This window comes from Callithrix jacchus, chromosome 1 (genome assembly GCF_049354715.1).
Source record: "Callithrix jacchus isolate 240 chromosome 1, calJac240_pri, whole genome shotgun sequence".
Taxonomy (NCBI): domain Eukaryota; kingdom Metazoa; phylum Chordata; class Mammalia; order Primates; family Cebidae; genus Callithrix; species Callithrix jacchus.
Window position 1 is genome coordinate 186112059 of NC_133502.1, and position 21799 is coordinate 186133857.

General features: G+C 49.0%; 1 protein-coding gene and 1 pseudogene across 22 annotated transcripts in view; one reads left to right on the forward strand and one right to left on the reverse strand.

Moving 5' to 3' along the window:
- The window catches only part of EHMT1 (euchromatic histone lysine methyltransferase 1), a 220536-nt gene that overhangs the window by 141084 nt on the left and 57653 nt on the right, over positions 1 to 21799 (forward strand). For all 21 annotated transcript variants that reach the window (XM_078333148.1, XM_054238466.2, XM_078333144.1 and 18 more), the window contains 3 exons: positions 1202 to 1333; positions 5155 to 5300; positions 18316 to 18459. In XM_078333148.1, the coding sequence (XP_078189274.1) occupies positions 1202 to 1333; positions 5155 to 5300; positions 18316 to 18459 (422 nt within the window). The remainder of the gene's footprint in view (positions 1 to 1201; positions 1334 to 5154; positions 5301 to 18315; positions 18460 to 21799) is intronic.
- On the reverse strand, positions 8860 to 10762 carry LOC100390082 (hsc70-interacting protein pseudogene; annotated as a pseudogene). Its single transcript, XR_013520609.1, has one exon. The product of XR_013520609.1 is annotated as a hsc70-interacting protein pseudogene (transcript).

Consider the following 21799-nt stretch of genomic DNA (forward strand, 5'->3'; position numbering starts at 1 on the left):
TTAAATATTCACGTAGGAGTTTGAATTTTATTTCTTTATGATTTTTTTAAAAAAAATATTCTTTTCATTTAAAACTATATGAAGAATATTCCTGTTCTTCAGCCGGGAATCGAGCACGCAGCCGGGAATCAAGCGTGTGGCCTTGGGCAGTTGAGCACCAAGAGCTCACCAATTGAGCTAACCAGCCACCCGACGTATTCCTGTTCTTCAGTTGATGATGGTGATTTCTCGGAGGTGGTTGACTTTTGCTGTCTGTCTAAGATCTAGGTGGAGCATGTGGCTTGAAGTAAAAGACTGGTTACCATACCTCTTTACTAGTGTTCATTTATAGAAATAAATGTCATTGAAATAAATCCCCAGAAGCTTGGCTGTGAAATGTAGGCGTCCACCCTTTGCCAGAGTTAGATGTTACCTGGTGTAGGCGCATACTTTCACAGGCCTCCGCAGTGAAATACCCTTGTGATTACAAACACCCAATTTTGTACATCTTCCTCCCACCCTCCTGGGAAGTGTGGACAGGCTGGCCTGGCCACCACTCATGTGTCCTTGAGGGCAGAGGAACCCATAGAATTGTTTGCACCCACCGCTGCCCTCGCTGCCAGCCCAGGGGTGTCAGTTCTTCTCACAGTACCCTAGCTCCTTCTGTGGGTGTCATGAGCCTACCGTGTCTACTGGGGTTGACACCGAGCCTTTCTGGGGGTCTCCCTGGGTGCCAGTGCTTTCCCTCTGACACAGATTTCCCCATAACACAGCCCCTTGGGCCATCTCTTTAGCTACTTTACATCTGATCTTTCAAATATGTAAGTTAGACTTTTCTGTTTTATTTAAAAATAATCCACAACATAGGAGTACCATGTTTTTATCTGTTTCTTTGATTATTTGATAGCTTTTATGAAGTTGGTATAGTTACAGAGAAAGATGTACTGACATGTTGATGCCTTTGTTTCTGTCTGCATAGCATCTCTCCTCCCCCCTTTTATGTCTAAAAGGGGGAATCAGCAAAATAATATGTGGGAGAGAAATGATAGTGAAACTGGAAACTGGGGCGGCCTAAACAGTAGTGGGTTTTAGCTTGTGGTTTTGAATGGATTAATTTGAAGTAGTCCATTTCCTGGGGCCTCAGCCTGGCTGCCCTGTGGCATCTGGGTGGGTGCGGCCACCCGGGCACAGGGTGTCTGATGTGTGTGCGTTTCGTACCTAGGTTCTGAGCCGTATAAGTCATCTTCAGGAAGCACTGAACAGACAGCCCCAGGAGACAGCACGGGGTACATGGAAGTTTCTCTGGACTCCCTGGATCTCCGCGTCAAAGGAATTCTGTCCTCACAAGCAGAAGGTGAATGCGGTGTTGTAACTGAGACCAGGCACTATCTTGGTCCTTTGTATTCGGGGCTCTGTCCTCTCTATTGGCACGATGCCCCCTGGTGGACCCTAGTAGAAGATCAGATTAAACGCCTCTCTTCCAGGTGAGGTGTAGATAGGACAAGGGTGCGTTTGCCGTGTCACGGTGTGCAAGTGAAGAAACAGAAATTACAGAAATCCTCCAAGAGTAAACTGCAAAGCCCAAGCGAGGCCTGGCCATGGCAGTCGTCTGTCTCCCACCGTGGGTCAGGCGCACTCTGTGGAGGATCGCTCCTGGCCAGGCGCCCTTCCTCCTGGGTGGCGTCTCAGCACACAGGGACGGACTATTGAATAAGGTGTCTCTGGTGGTCTCTGATTGGCTGAAACATGTCCCTGGGCAGTGTTGAGCTGGGGGTTCAGAGATATCTTCTGTGATGTAATATTCGGACTTTGTGTATTTTTGTGCCTCTAAATCACAGGTGCATCAGGAGCTTCTGTTGGGAGTTCTTATGCTAGAAGTTGTCAATTCTCACACTTTTTCTCAGTTTTTTCTCTTTTTAAGCCACTTAGAAACCTTCTATCAGTGAAAAGTAGCTAATAGCTGTTTGACTATTTGGCAAGATGTATTTGAAGCATGATGTGGAGGAAATGAAAAGCTTCTGTTTACATTCCACACAGATCTTGCTGGTGTGGCATTGCAGACTGTAGGGGCTTAGTGGGCCATTTTAAATGACAAATTAACTAGCTTTTTAGAGTTTTGAACACTGAGGAAGGTTTGAGTCATGCGTATAACTCACCTAGGAAATCGCATCTTTAGCTGAAGGTAGAAATCTTAACCTTGTCTGTCAGGCAAACGATGATTTTGTTTTCCTCTTGCACCAAATGGAGCAGAAACCTCCCTCAAGTATCGTGAAGTCCTTAGCACAGTCACCCCACACTTTCTTTCTGGATTAAATATAACACTGAGTGTTTCAGTTTTCTGAACTTTTAGAGTTCAAGGTCTCAGGAAGTTACTTGGTTTTACGTAGGAAGTAGTATCTCATTTTATCGAGTTGACTCCTGCTGTGGCGGCCTTGGGCGTGCTGAATGGCAGGAGGCGGAGGAGCAGGCACGTGAGGGCTCTGCCACCTGTCGGCGTTCACCTCCCACCTCCGGTAAAGGGAAGAGAGTGGCCGTAGGGGACGGATGGTGTTGGGCTCAGGTCCAGGATGGTGAGCTCCAACACAGAGCCAGAGGAGGGACAGCAGCCAGTAGGGGCTCCTCAGCTTGCATGACACTTTACACACTGACCTCCCAAAGCTTATTTACATGTGTTTGATCAGCACCAATTGGTCAGTCAGCGATTGGCCGGTTCAGTCGTGTTCTTGGTGTAGAGAATCAGCATGTGGAAGACATAGGCGGTGTAACCCACCGTGCTGGTGCTGGCCGTGTGGCTCGGGACCCCAGAGATAGCAGTGGTTAAGTGGCTCTGGACAAAAGGGCAGGAGCCCGGGCCCTGGGAGACCTAGGTGGTGGGTGGCTCAGATGACACAGGCATGACCAACTGGCCTGCTCAGTATGCTGAGCAGGTCGGTAGGGGCAAGTGATGCCTTTGGTTGTGGCTCATGGGCTCGGGTCCAGGCTTGAGCCTTGGGCTAAGGAGAGAATATGAAGATGAGAAGTCCCCTCTGTATGCATTCGTCTCTTTCCCCATTGCCTTGCTCTTGGGCCTGCCGAATTGAGCCTGAACATGTAACCCAGCAGCAGTAGGAGCCCGAGGGTCTGAGCCTGGGAGAGGCCAGGAGCCTTTAACCATGGCAACGTGGACTGAGGAGGGAGAGCCAGAGCTTGGTGGAGGTTGATTGCCTGAGGGTTTCTTAAATCATTTCGTTTGATGTTTCTGGCAGTTCCTTACTGTGGGAACAGAAGCACTCCATGTCCACGGTGGTGTCTGAGCTGCTGCAGTGTCATCCAAGCGTGTCGGCCCTGGGTTTTCACCTGTCTCATCACAGCCTCTCGGCCGCCGTTGGCTGATACTATGTTAGAAAGTTATCTCACAGCCTTGTGTGGTTTGTGTCTGTTTTCTCCTTTTACAAATCAGGTTGCCGGGCAGGATCATCTCAGAGACCTGCCCAGCTTTAAACTCGTAGTGATTCAAATTCAAGTTTCACTTCATCGTTCTCCTGGTCTTTAGCGGTACGGGTGATCCAGAGGCGAGGGTGGGACATTGGGCAGCCTGTGATTAGGACCTGCCTCTGTGCCGGAGTTGGTGACATTGGGAGGCTGTCTTCCTGCACAGAGAGACCCGTGGATGGCAGTGCATGCCATTCACATGCTCATCAGCTCTTTGCACAGATTTGGATTCTCTCCTGGCTGTGACCATTATCAGAATACAGACGGGCTAGAGACCAACAGAAGTGACTGTGGGTGACTCAGCCTGGGTGTTGTTAAAAGATGAACGAAGGCACAACGCAGTTTTTAAAGGGTTTCCTTGAGCAGCGATTTATGAACTGGGTAGCTCCAAACCAGAAGCATGTTGGGAGCCACACTGAGGAAACACAAGGGGAAGGCTTTCAGGGTGGACACGGAAGCCAAGCCCAGAAAGCACCCGATTGGTTCATGGCGCGCTTGCGTCATTTGTTCCATCCTGCTCGAAAGACCCTAGTGACAGAGATGGGTTGGCTGCTTCTCAGTGGTAGAACTTAAGTCTTACTTTTCTTTACTAGAGGCATTTGCAAGAAGTAGCCCAAGATAACTTTTGTTTTCAAATCAAGCAAGGTCAAGATGGCCTCCTTGGCTCAACTGGCCTTGTCTGTTCATGGATTCTTCAGCCCTGGTCTCTGTTTTAGTATACTTCAACAGTGTGTTTTTAGATGTGAAAACAAGAGTTAATTATTTTTAATTCAGAGTTAGTGAGTATTTGAGACACCTGTTCACCTTCTATTTCTGCTTTGACTGTTTAACAAGAAAGAAAATGTGAATTGTGATCAGGCTTCCTTTGGGAGCAGCACCCACTGTAGCCCCTTGCCACGCTTGAGGGTCTTCCTGGCGACTGCCTCCACCCTGCCTCTGCCACTTGGCCTTGGCCTTGCTGGTCTCTCCTGCCTGGGCTGGGGGCAGGGTGTGGGGGGCAGCAGCCCTGGTTATGCTCGGACTAGCCCAAGGCCACCTGTTGACCACAGCTCCGCTGCAGCCTGCCCTGTGGACGATGCTGTCACTGTCAGCCACATGTTGAGCTCTCATTCTCCTCTAGTTTATCTTTCCTTGTTTCCCTGGTTCTTTCCTCCTTCAGCCTGATAAATGGGCTCTGTGGACTATTGCAGTAGGTGAGTGGAATTCTAGATAATAGATGAACCATTATTAAACCCTTCCAAATTGATTATTTTTTTGGTGGCTGCCATTTTAAAACCAATTAGGAAAACAAGATCTTAAAGGGTAATTAATGTGCTTTTGTTTGAAAACCAAAAGATTTAGGAGCTGCTGCCAGAGGTACCAGCCTCTGACTTTGGAACTTGTGTCCTGGGTCCTGAGAACCTGAGAACACAGGTTAACCCTCTTGAGACCCTGGCAGGGGGTTTGTTAGTTGAGGAGGCACAGGCCACTCCTTCATGTTGCCCAGGTGGTGGCGGTCCATGAGCCTGTGGGCACTGCCCAGCCCCACAGCCACCCCCCACCTTCCACCCTCCTTGCAGGGCTGTTCGTGCCTAGGTAATCAACTGCATTGCTTTTATTTCCTGGCCTGGGAGAGCACTGTTGAGACTCTATAATCAATTGGTTTCTAGATGATTCTTTCAAGGTCAGGACTGCCTGAGCTGACATGTGTCTGTGTGATGTTAGGGTTGGCTAACGGTCCGGACGTGCTGGAGACAGACGGTCTCCAGGAAGTGCCTCTCTGCAGCTGCCGGATGGAAACGCCGAAGAGCCGAGAGATCACCACTTTGGCCAACAACCAGTGCATGGCTACTGAGAGTGTGGACCATGAAGTAAGCACGTTTGTTTTCATTTAAAGCAGCCACGAGAAATGGGTGAGAAAGCCCAGCCCAGCAGCGGCCCCCCAGCCCCCTCCAGTGAGTTGCGCTGCATGACCAGGGAGGGAGCTTGAGTGGCTTCTGCACAAAACCAGCCGAGCAGGTCCCAATACTGAAATCCCAGGAGAGCTTATTAAAAAGGAGGATTGTGTAGACACGTTTTTTGAATGAAAGTGTCCTGTTGTGGCCGGGCACGGTGGCTCACGCCTGTAATCCCAGCACTTTGGGAGGTTGAGGCAGGTGGATCATGAGGTCAGGAGATGGAGACCAGCCTGGCCAACATGGTGAAACCCTGTTTCTACTAAAAATACAAAAATCAGCAGGGTGTGGTGGCGCGCGCCTGTAATCCCAGCTACTCTGAAGGCTGAGGCAGGAGAATTGCTGGAACCTGGGAGGTGGAGGCTGCAGTGTGTCGAGATGGTGCCAGTGTACTCCAGCCTGAGTGACACAGCAAGACTCTGTCTCAAAAAAAAAAAAAAAAAAAGAAAATGGCCTGTTGTGTTTCTCTTTTATGATCATGGTTTTGTTAAGGTTTTTCCTACCTTGCAGTAAACTAAGTGGGTAGATGGAGGCAGGAGAGTCACACCAAGGTATGCCCAGAACTGTGGTTCCCTGCAGGACCGGGCAGCAGCCACTTCCTTCCCGTCACCAGGGATCACAGACTCAGAGGGTTCATCATGCCCCCTCCCTGCTGCCTCTGGAACAGGCAGAGCACAGACGGAATTAATGTTTTCTGAAAATTTCTCCAGTAGATTTCTTTTGGCTCTTAGAGCCTCGTGACCATGGCTGGCCATGGCGAGGGGCCAAGCAGGAGGGTTGTTGGCCCCAGGCCCTGAGAGGCACCACATGCAGTCACACTGCTCGGGTGTCTGGCTGCCCCAGGCTTGCATTTGCTGCAGGCCAAAGTCAGCTCATGGGCATGGGTGTCAGCCTGTTGCTCCATTGAGTTTCCTGGTCTTTTTGGCCAGCGGAGCCATCTTCAACTCGATTATTGAGTCTTAGCTGCACGTTTTAGAAATTAATGAACTATGAACAGGAGCAGCCATTCATGTAGCAATACCAGGCATCACTCCAAGCCTTTGCATAGGTAGCTCTTCCAGGTTTCAGGGCAGCCTGTGCAGCATAGACCGTTGCCCAGGTTGTACAGGTGAGGCCTGTGAGAGAGGCTATGTGGCTGGCGTGCCGGACTCACTGCTCGCTGTGGAGAAGGCAGGAATGGAGCCTCATTCCAAAGGTGGAGCCCCACCAGTGTCGGGGCGCACAAGCAGCAGCCAGGTGGAGCGGGCAGGGCCCTGGAACAGGCCAGCCAAGTTAGCCTACGGCCCTCACCCTGGCGCCTGTTAGTGTGGCTGGGGTTTCTGATTCAGTAGGTCTGGCCTGGCTGGGAGTTTACTTTTTTAAAGTGTTCCCAGTTTCTCCTGATGCTTCTGGTCCAGGGACCACACTTTGAGGACCACTGGTTCTCCTCCTCTTCTCCTCCCCCGTAGGTGTGAGGCAGGATCCAGTGGAGGCAGATCCATTTGACAGGTGCTTCCCTGTGACTTTACTATCTGTATATCTACGTTTCCAGTTCACATGCTTTTCTAGACTCCGAAACCGCGCTGCTTCTGTCTTGTCCCAGGCTGGCTAGGCGACATCTGCTTCAGCACCTCTCATCTGCACACATGCGCCCGGCGGGCTCCCCGTGTGATGGCTTTTCCCACCTCTGAATGTTCATGTCACTCGCCACATGTTCTGCCACACCTGGCCCTCTGCAGAGCCTCTCGTTTGCTTTAAAAGAACTTTTTGTAGTGAAAAGTGAGGGTGCGGTTAGCCCTCGGAGTTCTTGGCTCAGGCTCCTCCATCACCGGCGTGCTGTCCCCCATCCTCCTTTCTTGGTTTTGAACTACTTATTATCTTAAAGCACACCCCGCTTTACTACTGAATAGCGCAATATATTTCTATGAAGAACAAAAAGGGACCATTTTCTCATGTAACAGCAATGCATTTTCACATGTAACAAAAATAGCAGTTTCCTATTATTATTTGGTGCCCATTCCATGGTCAAAGGTCTGTTAACAAAAGCCTTTTCCTTTTTTTTCCTCTTTCTAATTGGATCAAGACTGGTTCCACTCATTAGATCAATCTGCTGCAATGTCTCTTAGGTTTTTTGTGTTTTTTTAATCCAAAACATTCTCTCTGTCCCTGCCTCTTCCCATTTGCCACACTGTTCACTGAGAGAATCTGGATTCCAGATTCTGGATTTAGTTTGTAACTTCCTGTGTTGTTAAGTCATTTGCCTTAGTTCCTATAGCCTGAAAGTTAGATCTGAAGCCTTGGTTTACATATATGTACCTCAAATTTTTACTTTATGATTTAATTCTGGCAAAAATGCTCTGGAGGTTCATGTGCTGGGAGTGGTGCCAAGAAGGCCCTGGATTTCTGAGGTGGCCTCCTGTCTGCCTGAAAGCTGCACTGTCCTTGGTGACCACTGCCTGCATCCATTGTTTCATTCAGAGTTGCAAGATGGTGATTTTGTTCTTCCTCTGGCAAGCACAGGCTGGAATTTTTTGGTATGGAAAACTTCCCCACATCTGCCAGGGCTGTTTAGTACCTCTGAAACAAGCTTCAGCTGGATTGTTAATAAACAGAATAACAAACAGAATAAACAGCTGCTTGTTAGTGAATGGGTGCTCTAACAACCTCTAGTAGCATTCAGAGGGCTTGATTTTGCTTCTCCCTGTCCCCTCTCCACCTGCCTTTCTCCCTTCGCATTCTTAATGACTCATGGTCTTCTCTGAATTCAATGTGTGCTAAGTTTTTTTGTTTAAAATTAAACACAGGTCCCTTATTTTTTTAAGGGATGGGGTTTCGCCATGTTGTCCAGGCTAGTCTTGATCTCCTGGGCTCAAGCGATCTTTCTGCCTTATTTTTCTGCCTTATCCTACTCTGACCTATTTTTTGGATAGAAAACTCAAAATAATAATTAAATTAAATGTAGATCCAGAAGACCATACAAAACAAACATTGGACTAAACAAATCTGTCTCAGCTGAGCTCTGGTAAACACCACCAAGGTCGAGGAGTGGAGCCTGGGGCGCTCCCCCTGCCTGTCCCCATGTGTGATCTGCCCCGCCCAGTGGCCTCTGTCCCGGCTCCCACAGCGCCTGCTTCCTGTGTCAATATCACCTTTTGAGTTTGTAGCTTCACCTGCAGCACTGCTGCCCATCTTCAGTTTCTATATTATTCATGGTCCCGTCTTTTTCGTTCAGTGTATCTGTTGAACAACCCATGCCATTGGAAGCTTCAAGGCTCCCATCATCTGGATTCTGCTAATCCCACACTCAAGTTGCAATTCAGCAGGTTCCTTTGTGTTTCTTGCAAAACTTGGAAAGGCTGGGCGTAGTGGCTCATGCCTGTAATTGCAGCACTTTGGCAGGCAGAGGAAGAAGGATCACTTGAGTCCCGGAGCTCAAGATCAGCCTGGGCAACATGGTGAAACCCCATCTCTTTAAAAAAAAAAATTAATTAATTTAACAACCTTACAAGTTTGGCCCCTTTGTAGGACTCTGAGTGTGGGGTGGTTTTAGCTCCAAATGGAGGGCCATGTGGTCTGGCTGTCTTTCTCCTATACTGGTAGCCGCTGATGCTTACTACCTACACTTGTTGTTTATTTCATTGGAGGTTTCAAAATGGTACTGATTTTTATCATTTATTATTCATTGTTCACTGGAATGGTTTTATAGAGAGACATGTCTCAGACCAGGCACAAGTGGCTTATGCCTGTAATCCTATCACTTAGGGAGGCTGAAGCGGCAGATCAGTTGAGCTCAGGAGTTTGAGAGCAGCGTGGCCAACATGGGGGAAACCCCAGCTCTACTAAAAATACAAAACTTAGCTGCCTACTGTGACACATGCCTATAGTCCCAGCTTCTTGTGAGGCTGAGGCAGGAGAATTGCTTGAGCCCAGGAGGTGAAGGTTGCAGTGAGCCGAGATCGCACTGCCGCACTCCAACCTGGGCAACAGAGAGACTGTGTCACAAAAAAACAAAAAAAACTTACTACCTGTTTCAAAGGTCGTGTTGTCCGATTTTAACACAGCTGCTCAGCTTTCTTTTGCTAATGTTCGCATGGTACATCATTTTCTGCCCTATCACTTTTAATCTGTCTCTGTCTTTAAATTTATTTTATTTTATTTATTTATTTATTTTAGGTTGTTTTTCCTTCAGCAAAGGCTTTATTTATCAGAAGGGCATTATGCTTGACCTCCAAATTTGGCTGACAATTTGCTGATAAGATTTATAATCTTTGGGTTGCTCTGGTATTTTGACATATTTGCTGGGTTCTGAGCCACATCCTGGAAGGCCACCATAACTTCTGGATCCTGCATGGCTGCAAGAACCTCTGGATCACTAAGAATTTCATTGAGTCCAGGCATTCCAGCCATTCCAGGCATGCCCCCTCCCATGCCAGGCGTTCCTCCAGGAAAACCACCAGGCATTCCCCCAGGAAAGCCACCTGGAAAAGAGCCATACTGAGCTCCTGACTGTCGTCTGGCTTCTTCCTCCCTCTGGGCTCTCTCAAGCTCTTCTCGAGCCTTCTTAACTCTTTCTATTCTTTCTTTGATCTCTCGCTCTTCACGTTTTCGCTCATACTTTCTCCGATGTTCTGCAATTTTCTGTGCCCTAAGTTGAACTTCTTTCAGCATTGCACTCGCATCTTCATCATAATCCAATTTACAGGCAAGGGCAAGATCATGGGCTCCTTCTTCCCAGTGGCCTAGAAGTCTGTGTGCTTTCCCTCGCCACTTGTAAGGTTGAGCTGAATCAGGATTTATTTCAATGGCTCTGTCACAGTCTCAGATGGCAGCATTTGGCTTCTGTAATTTGACGAAGACACTGGCCCTCTTGGCATACAAAATGGCCAAGCGAGGATTCAGCTTGATGGCATCTGTGAATAAGTCAATGGCTTTCTGCAATTCACCATCATTTAGGGCTTCAGTAGCAGCCACTTTCTTATCATTTGCCTGATCCATCATCTCCTCTGTTATCTCTGTATTTTCATCTCCCATTTCTTGAGGGGTGTCAGTGTCTGGTTCAATCACACCTTCATTATCAATTTCTAGATCACTTTCCTTACTTGATGGTTCGTCTGCCTTTAAGTCTTCCTCTACCTTCTTACTATCAGGTTTTTCTTCCTTGGTATTTTCTTCTGATTTAGCTTTCTGAGTAGCAGGTGGTATTTTACCCCCCATACTCTCCACCCACTCCCTCAGGAAGCGCATTTCCTCGGTGTGCAGAACGCTTGGATCCTGCTTACACATCTTCACAAAGGCCCAAAACTCGTTCACTTTGTGGGGGTCCGTGGTCGGGAAGCGGTGGGTGAAGCTGAGGGTCTGCGGCCCGCTTCCAGGCCGAGGCGCTGGCTCGGCGTGACCGCGCAGAAGGGGCTAAATTTAAAGTGGCTTTCTTATAGACAGCATGTAGTTTGATTTGCTTTTTCAATAAAGAACAGTTTTGTTTTATTTTATTTTTTGAGACAGGCTCTCACTTTGACATCCAGGCTGGAATGCAGTGGCGCTCATTGCAGCTTTCACCCTTGGGGCTTAGGTGATTCTCCCACGTGAGTTTCCCGAGTGGCTGGGACTATAGGCATGCAACACCACACCCAGCTAATATTTTGCATTTTTATTTTGTAGAGATGGTGTCTCACTATGTTGCCCAGGCTGGTCTCAAACTCCTGGGCTCAAGCTATCCACCTGCCTTGGCCTCCCAAAATGCTGGGATTGTAAGTGTGAGCCACCGTGCCCAACCGACTTTTATTTTTTAGAGGCAGTGTTTCACTCTGTTGCCCAGGCTGGAGTGCAGTGGTGCAATCATAGCTCAGTGCATATTCAAACTCCTGCACTCAAGGGATCCTCCCTCCTCAGCTTCTTGAGTAGCTGGGATTAGAGATGCATGCCACAACGCCTGGTGGTTTTGCTCTTTTATCTAATAGAGCCATGTGCTGCCTAACAATGTTTCAGCCCATGACAGGCCATCTCTATGGAGGTGGTCTGATAAGGTTATAGTATAGGTTGAGTATCACTTTACTCAAAATGCTTGGGACCAGAAGTGTTTTGGATTTCATTTTGGATTTTGGAATATTTGCATTTATACTTATCAGTTGTGCATCCCAAATTCAAAAATCTGATACCTGAGCATGGTGGCTTGTACCTGTAATCCCAGCACTTTCAGAGGCTGAGGTGGGTGGATGATCACTTGAGGTCAGGAGTTCAAAACCAAGCCTGGCTGACATGGGGAAACCCTATCTCTACCAAAAATGCAAAAATTAGCTGGGTGTGGTAGCAAGAGCGTATAATCCCAGCTACTCAGGAGGCTGAGGCAGGAGAACTGCTGTAACCTGGGAGCTGGAGTTTGCAGTGAGCCAAGATTACGCCACTGCACTCTAGCCTGGGTGACAGAGCAAAACTCTGTCTGAAAAAAAATTAAAAAAAAAAAAATTGAGATCTGAAATGCATCAGTGAACATTTTTGTTGATGTCATGTTGGCCTTCGGAAAATTTCAGATTTTGGAAGATTTTGGATTTTAGATTTTTGGATTTGGGATGTTCAGCCTGTTCTCTATTTTTTCTGTACATTTTCTGTGGTCAGATATGTTTAGATGTACATAGACTTCATGCTGCGTTACATCTGCCTGCAGCATTCACTACAGTCATGTGCTAGAGAGGTTTGTGGCCCAGGAGCAATAGTGGGTACCATAACCTGAGTGTGTAGTGGGTTGTACCATCTATGTTGGTGTAAATACAGCCTGTGATGTTCAGATTCAGCAAAATCACCCTGCTGTGAAGTGACACGTGACTGTATAATCATCTCTCTGTTGATATATTTAGATTATCTCTAATGCAATTATTAATATAGCTGGAGTGCAGTCTAACATCTTAATAGTTTTTCCATTTATATCATCTGTTGCTCCTTTTTTTCATTTTTCTGTGGGTTTTTTTTTTTTTTGAGACATAGTTTCGCTCTTGTTGCCCAGGCTCGAGTGCAGTGGCGGGATCTCAGGTCACTGCAACCTCTGCCTCCTGGGTTCAAGTGATTCTCCTGCCTCAGCCTCCTGAGTAGCTGGGATTACAGGGGCTCATCACCATGGCTGGCTTATTTTTTGTGTTTTTAGTAGAGTCAGGGTTTCACTGTGTTGGCCAGACTGGTCTCTAACTCCTGAGCTCAGGTGATCCACCCTCCTCGGCCTCCCAAAGTGCTGAGCTTATAGGTGTGAGCCACCATGCCCAGCCCTTTTCTGCGTTCTTTTGAATTTAAATTTTTTATGATTCCTATTTATTTCAGTATTGGCTTTATTATTCTTAGCTTTTTCTAATGTTTTGAGTGGTTGCCCTGGAGGGTGCAATACACATCTTTAACTTATGGCAGTCTACCTGCAATTCATCATTATACCACATAACATAAAGTGTAAGAACCTTATAATAGTACAGTCCAATCCTGTCTTGCATCTTGTTTCTTTTAATTTTATATATGCTAAAACCCTACAGTATATTGGCTATTATGTTTGCTTTAAGTAGTTTTTTTACATTGATTAAACGTAAGAACAGTTTAACCTTCATCCTAAACATGTGCTGAGATCTTTATTTCTCTTATCCAAGTTTCTGTCTTTGTGATATTAGTATATTACTTGTATCTAAAGACTTTCTAGTAACTTTTTTTTTTTGGTAGCACAAGGCTGCTGATAATGAATTCTCTCAGCTTTTGTTTGAAAAAGTTCTTCTTTTGCCTTAATTTTTCAAAGATGCTTCCAGGGATATAGAATTCTGGGTTGGCAGTTCCCCACCTCCATCCCTCAACCTCCTGGGTTCAAGCTTTTCTCCTGTCTCAGCCCACAAATAGCTGGGACTGCACAGTGGTGCCAGCACACCAGGCTAATGTTTGTATTTTTAGTAGAGACAGGGTTTTGTCATCTTACCCAGACTGGTGTTGAACTTCTGAGCTTAGGCGATCTGCCTGCCTGGGCCTCCCAAAGTGCTGGGATTACAGGTGTGAGCCACTGTGCCCGGCCCACTTTATTTCTTCAGCCTTGTTGTTTTTTTTTTCTTAGATTTCTTATACATATGTTAGGTTGTCTGACATTGTTCCACAGCTCTTCAATACCCTTCTGTTTTTTTCTCTTTCCATTTTAGTTTTAGATAACTTATATTGGCCTTTAAAATTACTCACCAGTTCTTTTTCCTTGTTGAGTATACTTATGCGCCAGTCTAAGGCATTTATCTATGGTACTATTTGTTTCTGGCATTTACACTGATATTCCTGAAATTCCTGGTCTGTAATGCATTTCAGTCATCTCTGAGTGTGCTTCTGTTGATGTTTTTCTCTCTTGACGGTGGGTTCAGATTTCTCTAGTGCAAGACTTTTCACCTTCAATATTTTTGATGTTTTGGTCTAAATAATTTTTGGGGGCAAAAAGTGGCTTCTCTGCTCGTTGTCTGGTGCTGAGCAGCATCTCTGGTCTCTATCCACTGTTGTGACAGCCATAAATGTTTCATCTGTGCCCCAGGCCATAAGGTCCGCTGGCCCTCCCAGGCAGCCACATTGTTCAGCAAGACAGAAGGAACCATGCAGGCCTGGCACCAAGGAGGCTTCTCCTGGTCCCCACCTTCCCTTGTCTCCTGTGAACACCCAGGAGTGAACCAAGGAGAAGAGCCAGTAATGGGGCCAGCTCCCTGAGGCTGCCACCCCCAGGCTGTGTCCTGCTGCGGGGCACTCAGAGCCGCCTTGTGCCTTCCCTTTCTGTTTGTTTCCTTAGAGTTAATAATTGCCTCTTTAGTTTTGTTTTCTGTGTACTTGTTGTCAATTCATCCCCAAGCTGATGGAATTGCTCATTTTTGTATATTCAGACGCATCAAGTTGCTGGAGCACACATTTTCTGTTTACTCTTGTCTTGGTGGTGCATAACATTTAGTTCTTAAGACATGTAGCTCAGAATAACTCTTTTGAGCTTTTTAGTTCTGAAATGTTCTCTCTCATGTAATGGACACTGTGGCCCTCCGGTTCTCCCCTGAGAGCTGCCTCCATCTTCCGTATCTCCTTTTTTTTTTTGAGACTGAGTCTCACTCTGTTGCCCAGGGTGGAGTGGAGTGGCATGATCTCTGCTCACTGCAACCTCCGCCTCCTGGGTTCAAGTGATACTTGTGACTCAGCCTCCTAAGTAGCTGGGATTGCAGGTGCTCACCACCATGCCCAGCTAATTTTTTTGCGTTTTAGCAGAGACAGGGTTTCACCATGTTGGCCAGGCTGGTCTCAAACTCCTGACCTCAGGTTATCTGCCCACCTCTGTTTTATGGCTGTGAGCCATCACGCCCGGCCATCTTCCTTGTCTTTGAGTGTACTCATGCCGTGTCTCTCACAGCTCTGCTCTGCCTGCACACCTCTCTGCTCCTCAGAGTCCCAGTTGTGCTGGTTGCCTTTAGTCTCTGTCTTTAGTCTTAGGTCACCACATGTGAGCCCTTTGCTGGATGATGTGGACTTAGCAAGGAGATGAGGGTGCCAGGGCGCCTTGGCTGCAGCAGTGCTGTTCCCACCATTGGACTTTCTCTGCCCATACTTGCTTGGGTAGCATGGAGCAGACAGGGTGCCGCTGGGCAGGAAGGGAGGGTCCCCATCTGCAGACCTGAGCTGCACTGCAGAATAGCTGGGACAAGTCACAGGTGACCCAGGCATGGAGGCTTTTGTATCTTACCCAGGAGCAGGGCCCACAATGGATCCTGGATCTGTTTTAAGCCATATCCAAGGAAGAGGAAGGAGAGTAGGGCATTCCTACAGTTGATGAAAGACCTGCCCAGGACAGCTCACACCCCTGTGCCCTAAAAAGCCCACCATGCAGAGCCTGTGATCACTGGGTATTAGATGGTGCTGAGAAAGTGCTACCTGTGTTCTGTGTGATCAAGGTTCTAAGGTTATATGGAGCATGATTTGTTAGCAATGTATGTAGAGTTATTTATGGCTAAAATTAGATCATTTTACCCCTAGGTACTTTAACAAATAGTCCAGCACACCTCTCCAAGCACGAAAGGTTATAGGGGATGTCTTCAACAAGAACAGAAAATATTGGTAATTTTTGAAATAAGGCACAGGCATGTGGGGATACACTTTTGTCTCTATTTTTGAAAGTTTCCTTCCTTCCTTCCTTCCTTCCTTCCTTCCTTCCTTCCTTCCTTCCTTCCTTCCTTCCTTCCTTCCCTCCCTCCCTCCCTCCCTCCTTCCTTCCCTCCTTCCTTCCCTCCCTCCTTCCCTCCCTCCCTCCCTCCGTCCCTCCGTCCCTCTCTCTCTCTCTCTCTCTTTCTTTTTGTGATGAGTCTTGTTCTGTTGCCAGGATAGAGTATAGTGGCGTGATCTTGGGTCACTGCATCCTCTGCCTCCTGGGTTTGAGCAATTCTCCTTCCTCAGCTTCCCAAGTAGCTGGGACTACAGCCGCATGCCACCACACGTGGCTTATTTTTGTATTTTTGGTAGAGATGGGGTTTCACCATATGGGCCAGGTTGAGTCTTGAGCTCTTGACCTTGTGATTCTCCCACCTTGGCCTCCTAAAGTTCTGGAATTACAGGCATGAGCCACCACACCCGGCCTGAAAGTTTTCTTAATAGAATATTTAATAAAACAGTGAGACACTAAAGAAACAAAAAACCCTTTTGTAGCAATGGGTTTGTGTGGGGTGTGAGCTCTGTTGCCACCTCTGCAGAGAGTGACCCCTTGCCTGCACCAGCTGGGGCACCTGGCTGCACTTGGAACTCATCTGAGGCTCCAACTCGCCTGTTCCATATTTACACCAGCTCAGCCCCTGTCTCTGGAGCTGGCCCCATTCTTTAGCCTTTCCATGGCTCTGCTGGTGTGGACCTGCCTGCGGACAAGCAGGTTTGGGTTATCTCTACTTTGCCAAGTCAGTGCGTGTTTCAGCTGCTTTCTGTCCTGAAAGCACTGCCCCTAGCGGTGGGCTCCTTTCTTGTTCTGTTCCATCCTTCAGCATCCCTTCAGCCAATCGTGAATCCCATGCCCTGCCCTGGCAGAGTTGGGGTGCCCCTCCTACCCATGATGACCTCAGTGGGACCACCCCAATGCCTTTTTGTTTTTCCCACCTTGTTAATGGATTCTTTATCTCTTTTTTTCTCAACCCTAACTAGATCCCACTGTTGTTTATCTGACGTCTCCTTCCTTACGTTCTCCTGCCATTCTTCCCGGCCACCCAGCCCCCTAACTCTATTCACTCTGGCCTCCTAGCCCCCTGACTCTATTCACTGTTCCCTTGTTACACAGCACAGAGCCAGAATCATACAGTGTTATCATTTTTTTATGATTGTATAAATAATGCCTGCTGATTGTAAAATAATCCAGATACTACATACATGCGTGAAGAAGAGAGTACAAATCACTTCTTATTCCAAATCTGAGGGAATCATTCTTAGTATTTTTGTATGTACTTCCAGACTTCTATGTATATAACCATATTGAATTTTTGAAATAACTTGTTTTTCCTTTAATGTAAACATTTTTCAAAGTCAGTAGCTACAAGTGCTCTGCAGCCTCAGATCCTGACCAGCGGTTCATCGCAGAAGCATTTGGTGGCGGTGGTGTGGAGGGGACACTTCTTCAGGACACACATGACCTGGTTCCACACCTTTCTGGTCTTGTTCTGTAGGCATGAGGTGATGCCCAACTGGCTCTTAAAAAAATTTCCTGGATGATTCTGATGCAGCCTCATTCGGGCATCAGGAAGTCTCTTGCTGCTTCAGGGTGGACACCTTCCACCGCCTGGGCATGCCCTGCGGCTGCTCTTCCACAGGTGGCGTGCTGCCCGTTCCTCCTTTTGTGTTGTTGGAAAAGCTTGTGCACTTATTCAATTATATCTTCAAGTGGAGTCTCAAAAAGAATGTGTATTTTTAAGCTTTTTGATTCATGTCTCCAAGTTGCTTGCCATGAAGTTTGGACAGAACTTTCAGTGATGGTGTGTCCATCTATGCAGACCCATGGATACCAGCTTTGCTGTGTGCCCGACCAAATGGGAAGAATGTCAGAGGCTTTTTACATTGAGTTTCTTTGTGTTATTTACTTTGGGGGACATTTGTAGCTCTTCTTTTGTGAACTGCCGCTCAATCCTTTGCTTTTGTTGGGCTACTTTTTGTTTTCTTATTGGCTGTCAGAGAACTTCCCCCTTTTTTTTTTTTTTTGCGTTTGTTCTGCTCAACAGAGAACTTTCCATAGCAAACCAGTAAGGCCTGTTTGGCGCTGCAGAGCGCCGTGGCATCTTGGGTGCCCTCAGTGCTTCCACCTCCACAGGCACCCTCAAGTCCTGGTCTTCTCAGAACCCTCTAGTGACCGTGTCCCAGGCTCTGCGTCCTGCTCCTTGCCCTGTCTGCAGGGTCCTCTGGCTGCCCCGGAACCCTTGGGGCTCCCACAGATTGATTGCACTGTTGCCCACTGCTGGCCTGTGGTGGTCTGGACTGTCCTGCTTGGTGTATGCTCATGTTTCCTTGACACCCAGCCCAGAACCCCTCTCACCTGCAACACCTTCCTTGACTTCTGCCAGAGTTAAGTAGCTGGCCCTCTGATAAGCACATGCAAGTGGACATGGTCATGCCCGGCACGCTGGGTCTGCCCCGTGACTGCCGTCTTCTGCCGGTTGTGTAGATGATGGGAGTGGACATGGTCATGCCCGGCACGATGGGTCTGCCCTGTGACTGCTGTCTTCTGCTGGTTGTGCAGATGATGGAAGTTTCCTTCTCTGGGCTCCCTGTCTGTCCTCAGTGTTGGTGGGTGTGTGGCAGGGACTCCCTAAGTGCTCTCAAAGCCAGGCTGGCCTTGCAGGGCTCGGCTCAGTCAGCTCACACCTGCTGAGCAGCCCCCGTGTGCCTGCACTGCCCAGTGCCTGTGGGGAGGGAATGCCATCCTCTCCTGACTTTGACACTGACTACCAGTCTTGTCTGATTGCAGTTGGGCCGGTGCACAAACAGCGTGGTCAAGTATGAGCTGATGCGTCCATCCAACAAGGCCCCACTCCTTGTGCTGTGTGAAGACCACCGGGGCCGCATGGTGAAGCACCAGTGCTGTCCCGGCTGTGGCTACTTCTGCACAGCGGTAAGAGTGCAGCCTGGCGGCCTCTGTGTCCTCCACAAGACTCCTGTTTGGTCACTGGTGCTGGTTCCTGTCCTATACACCTGCTGTTTGGAGGTCCAGTGGCATGGTGTCCATCTGGAGGTCTCCACTGTGTCACAAACCCCTCACCCCTGCTCTCAAGCCCCAGAGCCTTAGACACCCTCACCCCCAATCCCCACTTCACTCCTCTGGCCTGGAAGCTGCTTTTGGAGATGACTAGGACAGTGTGACCTGGGCTTCTGAGGGTGTCTGAGGCAGTGGGCTCAAGAGTGGTGGTGAGGGGCTTGTGACCCACTGGAGACTCCAGATGGAGGCTGTGCTGAAGACACTCACCCCCCATGACGAGGCTGTACTGTAGACACTCACCCCCCATGACGAGGCTGTACTGAAGAAACTCACCCCCATGACGAGGCTGTACTGTAGACACTCACCCCCATGACGAGGCTGTACTGTAGACACTCACCCCCCATGACGAGGCTGTACTGAGGACACTAACCCCCATGATGAGGCTGTACTGAGGACACTCACCCCCCCATGATGAGGCGGTACTGAAACTCAGCCCCCATGACGAGGCTGTACTGAAGACACTCAGGCCCATGACAAGGCTGTACTGAGGACACTCAGGCCCATGACGAGGCTGTACTGTAGACACTCACCCCCCATGACGAGGCTGTACTAAAGACACTCACCCCCCATGACGAGGCTGTACTGAGGACACTCACCCTCTATGACGAGGCTGTACTGAAGACACTCAGGCCCATGACGAGGCTGTAATGAGGACACTCACCCCCCATGACGAGGCTGTACTGAAGACACTCACGCCCATGATGAGGGTGTACTGTAGACACTCACCCCCATGATGAGGCTGTACTGAAGACACTCACCCCCCATGACGAGGCTGTACTGAGGACACTCAGGCTCAAGACGAGGCTGTACTGAAGACACTCACCTCCCATGACAAGGCTGTACTGTAGACACTCACCCCCATGATGAGGCTGTACTGAAACTCACCCCCCATGACGAGGCTGTACTGAAGACACTCACCCTCCATGACGAGGCTGTACTGAAGAAACTCACCCCCATGACGAGGCTGTACTGTGGACACTCACCCCCATGACGAGGCTGTGGTGAGGACACTCACCCCCCATGACGAGGCTGTACTGAGGACACTCACCCCATGACGAGGCTGTACTGTAGACACTCACCCTCCATGATGAGGCTGTACTGTAGACACTCACCCCCATGACGAGGCTGTACTGAAACTCACCCCCCATGATGAGGCTGTACTGTAGACACTCACCCCCCATAACCAGGCTGTACTGAAGACACTCATGCCCATGATGAGGCTGTACTGAAACTCACCCCCCATGACAAGGCTGTACTACAGACACTCACCCCCATGACGAGGCTGTACTGAAGACACTCACGCCTATGACGAGGCTTTACTGAAACTCACCCCCATGACGAGGCTGTACTGAAACTCACCCCCATGATGAGGCTGTACTGAAACTCACCCCCATGATGAGGCTGTACTGTAGACACTCACCCCCCATAACCAGGCTGTACTGAAGACACTCACGCCCATGATGAGGCTGTACTGAAACTCACCCCCCGTGACAAGGCTGTACTGTAGACACTCACCCCCATGACGAGGCTGTACTGAAGACAATCACGCCCATGATGAGGCTGTACTGAAACTCACCCCCATAACGAGGCTGTACTGAAACTCACCCCCATGATGAGGCTGTACTGAAACTCACCCCCATGATGAGGCTGTACTGTAGACACTCACCCTCCATGACGAGGCTGTACTGTAGACACTCACCCCCATGACGAGGCTGTAGTGAGGACACTCACCCCCTATGACGAGGCTGTACTGAGGACACTCACCCCCATGACGAGGCTATAGTGAGGACACTCACCCCCTATGACGAGGCTGTACTGAGGACACACACCCCATGACGAGGCTGTACTGTAGACACTCACCCCCATGACGAGGCTGTACTGAAGACACTCACCCCCCATGACGAGCCTATACTGTAGACACTCACCCCCCATGACGAGGCTGTACTGAAACTCACCCCCATGACGAGGCTGTACTGAAACTCACCCCCCATGATGAGGCTGTACTGTAGACACTCACACCCATGACGAGGCTGTACTGAAACTCACCCCCGATGACGAGGCTGTACTGAGGACACTCACCCCCATGACGAGGCTGTACTGAAACTTACCCCCCATCATGACGCTGTACTGACACCCCCCATTACAAAGCTGTACTGACACCCCCTATGATGAGGCTGTACTGACACTCACCGTCCATGACAAGGCTGTACTGAGGACACTCACTCCCCATGACTCCAGGCAGCTCCTGGGAGAGGCATCACCACCCCTGCTGTGCCCTGGGCGGTTTCTGTTGGGATCTTGGGTCATCAGTTACTTCTTTGTCAAACATCTCTACTCAGTCGTGCCCAGGGTCCCCCGAGAATGGGCTGCTTCCCTGTGGAGCTCCCCTGTGTGGGCATCCTCATGCAGGTAGGGTATATGTGTGTGTGTGTTTGTGTGTGTGCGTGCGTGCACACGCTCATCTGCCTGTGAGCATTGGTATGCACCTGAGTGTGGAGTGTTTGGGTGTGAGCCTCAGGTACCCAGAGATGCCCTGCTGCCCCTTTGTGAACCTGGACTAAGCTTCCACTTTTGGGGCTATTCTTTGGACTCACAGTTTATATGTCCTCCCCGTCTTCAGATGGACATCCTTTTCTTGCTTCTGCTACATCAGTTTATCTCTGGTTTTCCACAAGAAAATGCCGTTCTTCTGGCTTTATGCCCCCTTGAGGCTCACCTGTATCACTCAACCACATCTGCTGAGCACTGCTGGGCACTGGGGCAGCCCCACCTGCCTGATGTTCTGTCCTGAGGTTGTCGTCCAGCCCCATCCTTATTTGCCCTTCAGGGTAGGGGCCTTCTGGATCCTTCTTTAGGCCTTCTCTTTCTGGGCAGCCTCAGCTTTCCTGGGCCTCATTGGGATGGAGGCAGCCAGGTGACCTCTGTCTAGCTTCAGCTTCCTCCCTGTGGGGTGAGAGCACCTTGGGAAGCATTGTTCCTCCTTCTTAACGATGCCTACTGCCCAGACTGGACCTCACTCCAAACCATGCTCACTCTCCAGACCGGAGCGGACCCCACCCTGACCCACAGCTCACTCTCCAGACTGCACCCCACCCTGACCCACAGCTCACTCTCCAGACCGGACTGGACCCCACCCTCACCCATGGCTCACTCTCCAGACCACCTGACGGGGATGCAGTGCCAGTTTAGTAGTGCT